This window comes from Rosa rugosa, chromosome 1 (assembly GCF_958449725.1).
Source record: "Rosa rugosa chromosome 1, drRosRugo1.1, whole genome shotgun sequence".
In the NCBI taxonomy this organism is placed as follows: domain Eukaryota; kingdom Viridiplantae; phylum Streptophyta; class Magnoliopsida; order Rosales; family Rosaceae; genus Rosa; species Rosa rugosa.
The window spans coordinates 60,345,211-60,351,210 of record NC_084820.1 but is presented as its reverse complement, the minus strand read 5'-3'; the positions used below and the strand labels follow the sequence as shown (position 1 = coordinate 60,351,210).

The window sequence follows — 6,000 nt, the reverse complement described above, 5'->3', positions numbered from 1 at the left end:
ATTTCACAATCATGATTTAGTTATCTTGTGTTTTGCAAGTGCATATTGTGATGAATAGAGACACTTCTACTTTAGAAGCTTGACATGGATTATACATTTTTAAGCTGTCTTTTAATTTTGATGCTGTCTAGAGTTGGAAACTTGGAATTTAAATGGTACCGGTCCTAGTAATTTTGATAGGGAAGCGACACAAGGTCGGTCTCTAAGGAGACGAAGACCAGTCTTGATAAATAACAGAGGACGACAAAAAACAAACCCAAACAAAGGAGTTTGGTTCTGTACCAATTTCTCAGATTGAGAAAAAGAAAGAGAACTAAAGAGACAAAGTCCTTCCGGATCTTTGCTCTGATACCAAGTCAAATGGGACAAGATTGAGAGAATGAATTTTCTGATATTTGATTCATCTCACAGTGTAGGTATATAAAGAGATCTACAGGAACACAATTGACTTGCGTCTCTATTCTCTACCATACATAGGAAAGGTAAGTACTAAGTACGATACAATTACAATATATTACATCCCTAATGTTATGCTATGACTCACGCTAACAATTCAAGAAATCCTTATCAAACTTCGTGGAAGAAGATCATGTCTGTCCATCTTCGTGGCATACACAAGATGGAGCATGTGACTGGAACAACCAAAGCTCCTAGTGAGGAAGATGAGGATGCCTACACTAAATGGGAGGATGATGATGGATCTGTAATGGCAATCCTGTTCAAAGCCATGACTGAAGATGTGCTACAGTTGGTGGAAGAGTGTGAGACTGCTGAAGCAATATGGAAGACATTGGGCGATCTATGCACCAATGAGTCTTATTTTATATAGGTTCATGAATTGATGTGCAAAACTGCCAATATGCAACAGAATGGGCAACCAGTAGCTGTGTATTTCACCAAGATGAAGAATGTATGGGCTGAAATTGATCAGAAGCGTCCTTGCAAGATCAAGAATCAGGAAGATCTTGTGTGGTACTAGAAGGAGAATGAGCTTGAAAGGGTTCATGTATTCCTGAGAGGACTTGATGAGAAGCATAACAGTGCTAAGGGAGAATTACTCAGAATGACAGACCCTCCTAATCTAAACACAGCTTTCACATACATTCGCAAGGATGAGTCTCAGCAGGAAAGTGTCAAACATGCATAGGTTGAAGTGTCCAGCCTAGCCATTCAGGCTAAGTCACCAGCACCTTTCCTTCAGCAGCAGAGTTCAGTCCCACTTCATCAGCAAGGCTTCACCAACCACCCTCGTCCTCAATGCTCTTATTGTAATGACCTTGGACATGTTCGAGATACTTGTTGGAAACTGAATGGGTACCCTAAAAAGAAGGGTTATCGTCCTAAGGCAAAGGCAGCTGCGGTTCAGTTGGTCCAAGAACCAGACTTCTATGGCGTGGCCGAACAAGATCATCATACGGCCGGTGGGCTATTCCTACAGCCTCTACAGTTGGTCATGGTAAGATTGGTATGGCTTTAAAGGTTTCTAACTTTGTTGGTTCTAATACATGGATTATTGATTCTGGTGCCTCCTATCATATGACTTATGATAAATCGTATTTTATTGAATTATCTTCCCCATCAGTGTCCTATGTCACCAATGCCAATGGTGAGGCATTTCCTGTGTTAGGGTCAGGGTCAGTTCGTATTACTCCCACCTTAGAACTTCATAATGTGTTATATGTGCCTGACTTGTCTCATCACTTGATATATATGTTCCATAGTTGAATACTGAGTCTAAATGCTCCGTAACCTTTTATCCTATGTATGTGATTTTTCAGGATCTTCTCACCAGGGAGATAGTCGGTCGGGGGTATCTGAGGGGCAGGTTGTTCCATCTGGATCAGACATACGTAGGGGAGAAACCAGGAGCACAGTCCCGCGCCGCTTTGACTTTGAGTTCTGATAAGCTAAGTGAAATTTGGTTGTGGAATCGCCGTTTAGGGCATTCATCTTTTAGTCTTATGAGAAAAACCATGCCTACTCTGTTTATTGGTGTGGATGAGTCGGTTTTACATTGTGAAACATGTGTTTTGGCTAAGAGTCATCGTGCTACTTATTCTCCTAGTGTTTCTAATAAAAGTGCAATTCATTTTTAGTTGATTCATTCTGATGTTTGGGGACCTTCGAGAGAGCCCACTGTCTCGGGTATGAGATACTTTGTGTTGTTTATTGATGATTGTACAAGACTATCATGGGTTGCTCTTCTTAAAACCAAAGATGAAGTTTTTCCAGCTTTTCAAACTTTTCGCACTCTTGTTCAAACACAATACCATAGCAACATTAAAGTCCTTCGTTCTGACAATGGGGGAGAATATGTTAATCATGTTTTCCAAGAGCTTTTCAAAACCCATGGGATTTTTCCCCAAACTACATGTCTACAAACACCAGAACAAAATGGAGTGTCTGAAAGGAAAAACTATCATTTACTTGATATGGCTCGTGCCCTTCTCTTTAGTGCTCATATGCCTAAGTATCTTTGGGGCGATGTTGTACATGCTTCCTCCCATCTTATCAATCGTCTTCCATCTAGTGTCCTTCAGGGAAAAATTCCATTTGAGGTTCTTGCATCTCATGTCTCCTTACCTTCATTTCATAATCTTCCAGCTCGTGTCTTTGGTTGTGTTGCGTTTGTCCATATTCCTAAAAAACAGAGGTCTAAGTTGGATGCCCGGGCACTTAAGTGTGTGTTTGTTGGCTACGGAGGTTATCAGAAAGGGTACAAGTGCTATCATCCACCTACCAGAAAGTACTATGTCACTATGGATGTTACTTTCTTTGAAGACATGAGTTATTTTTCCTCTTCAGATACAGCTCTTCAGGAGGAGAATTCATATTTGAAGAGCTGTATCATGGAGAGGGGGAGGTATCAGAAGGAGGAGGAGAAGTCACACAGGTATTAGAAGGAAGAGGAGAAGTCACACAAGTATCAGAAGGAGGAGGAGAAGTCACACAGGCAGGGGGTATTTTGATGGATCCAGTTGAGACCATTAGCTCGTCGCCTCCAGCAGCAGAAGCTCTAGACATCCAGGCACCAGTTTCAATCACTGAAACTGAGGTTGAAGACACAACTGCTCCTCCTGCCATTGGTAGGGGTCGTCAACGGGCCGGGCCGGGCCTTGCTATATTTTTAAATAATAGCGGGCCGGGCCGGGCCGGGCTTTATTAAAAATAGACGGATCCAAGCCCGTCCATATAAAGCGGGCTTTGCGGGCTTTTTCGGGCCGGGCCGGGCTTGGCCTTGCGGGCTTTTTTGGGCCGGGCCTTGCGGGCTTTATGTATAAATAAATATTTAAAGACACAAATATTTTTTTTTTTAATCAAGCTTTGGAAATTCATTGGATAATGATCAAATACAATCAAAGATAACATATCTATAATTCTATATTGTACCAAAAAAAAATCTTTATTTATATATAGATACGAATTTATTGATAAATAAATTTTTAAAGGCACTAATTTTTTCTAAATCTATATTTATACATCATACACTCCAAAGAGCAACATATAACAATTCAAAGAAAATGAGAAAATTGACCGTTAGATGTGATTATTACAATAAAATAAGAGTGTGGTTAAAAATTTAGTCAATTTCACCATAGTTTCAAACCCGATCGGATTGGTCAACTGTAGTCACTTGCATGTTTTCTTGGTTGACCGATGGCGTGATGAACGCAAAACTTGCTTATTTTTTTACATCACGTTTGTGAATATTTCATCGATGGATGTGTGTGGACATAAGATAAAAATTTCAATTTTTAATTACAAATACGTTGGCCTATACTAATTTGTCTCCTAAAGTTGTATGACTTATACATTGCATTTAAATTGTTGAGGTCCATTCTAAAACAACCGTGAAGTGGAAGATGAATTTGGAGAAACCAACCGCTCGATTGAGAGATTGTAATATTTTATGGTGGTTGTAAAAAATCTAGCCAATTTGGTTATCGTTTCGAATTCGATCAACTAGGTCAAACGTAGTTACTCTTATAAACCTATATTTATATATCATACACTCCAAAGAGCAACCCCTATCAATTCAAAGAAAATGAAAAAACCGACCGTTGGATGAGTTTATTACAATAAATTATGAGTGTGATAAAAAATTTAGCCAATTTCACCATATTTTCGAATTCGATCGGATTGGTCAACCGTAGTCACATATATGTTTTCTTGGTTGACCGATGGCGTGACAACCGCGAAACGTGCTTATTTTTTCACATCACGTTTGTATATATTCCATCGATTGATGTGCATGGACATAAGATAGAAAAAATTAATTTTAATTACAAACACATTGGCCTATACCAATTTTCTTCCTAAAGTAGTATGACTTATACATTGCATTTAAATTGTTGAGGTCCATTCTAAAATAACCATGAAGTGGAAGATGAATTTGGAGAAACCAACCGCTCGATTGAGAGATTGTAATATTTTATGGTGGTTTTAAAAAATACAGCCAATTTGGTTTTCGTTTCGAATTCGATCAACTAGGTCAAACCTAGTTACTCTTCTAAACCTATATTTATATGTCACACGCTCCAAAGAGCAACCCCTATCAATTCAAAGAAAATGGGAAAACCGACCGTTGGATGTGATTATTACAATAAATTATGAGTGTGGTTAAAAATTTAGTCAATTTCACCATAGTTTCGAACTCGATCGGATTGGTCAACTGTAGTCACTTGCATGTTTTCTTGGTTGACCGATGGCGTGATTAACGCAAAACTTGTTTATTTTTTTACATCACGCTTGTAAATAATTCATCGATGGATGTGTGTGGACATAAGATAAAAATTTCAATTTTTAATTACAAATACGTTGGCCTATACTAATTTGTCTCCTAAAGTTGTATGACTTATACATTGCATTTAAATTGTTGAAGTCCATTCTAAAACAACCATGAAGTGGAAGATGAATTTGGAGAAACCAACCGCTCGATTGAGAGATTGTAATATTTTATGGTGGTTGTAAAAAATCTAGCAAATTTGGTTATCGTTTCGAATTCGATCAACTAGGTCAAACGTAGTTACTCTTATAAACCTATATTTATATATTATACACTCCTAAGAGCAACCCCTATCAATTCAAAGAAAATGGAAAAACCGACCGTTGGATGAGTTTATTACAATAAATTATGAGTGTGGTAAAAAATTTAGCCAATTTCACCATATTTTCGAATCCGATCGAATTGGTCAACCGATATTTAGAATATATATATATATATATATATATATGCACATATTTTATATAGAAGTATAAGAACTTCCACACACACACACATATATATATATATATATATATATATATATATATATATATATATATATATATATATATATAAACACACACACACACATGATATATTGATATATATATATATATCTCTATATATATATAAACACACACATATTATATATATATATATATATATATATATATATATATATATTTATAAACACACACACATATATAGATATATCTATATAGAACACACACACACACACACACACACACACACACACACATATATATATATATATATATATAAACACACACAAATATATATCTATATGTGTGTGTGTATATATTTATAAACACACACACACATATATACATATATATACACACACATATATATATATATATATATAAACACACACACACATATATATATATATATTTATATATAATATTTTACGGGCTTTTACGGGCCGGGCCTAGCGGGCTTTTACGGGCCGGGCCTAGCGGGCCTTTGGCGGGCCGGGCTTTTGCGGGCTTTTTGCGGGCCGGCCCACTACCCACCCGAGGCGGGCTTTGCGGGCTTTTTAACGGGCCGGGCTGGGCTTTTAGCCCTCAGGGCCGGCGGGCCTCCATCGGCCCACTTGATCCGCGGGCTTTTTGATGAGGCCTACATTTGAGGTATGTCCATCCACTGGTACTAGTAGTAGTGAGTCTAATGTTGGGCAATATGTGTTACCAAATATGTTGTCTGATCGTCTA

General features: G+C 37.7%; 1 protein-coding gene across 1 annotated transcript in view; it reads left to right on the top strand.

Annotated features, from left to right (window-relative positions):
• LOC133725827 (F-box/kelch-repeat protein At3g06240-like) overlaps positions 1–2,104 on the top strand; it is an 11,854-nt gene extending 9,750 nt beyond the window's left edge. Inside the window, exon 2 of the mRNA XM_062153206.1 lies at positions 1,779–2,104. Coding sequence (XP_062009190.1) covers positions 1,779–2,096 — 318 coding nt within the window. The 3' untranslated portion in view covers positions 2,097–2,104. The remainder of the gene's footprint in view (positions 1–1,778) is intronic.
• The last annotated feature ends 3,896 nt before the right edge of the window (positions 2,105–6,000 follow it).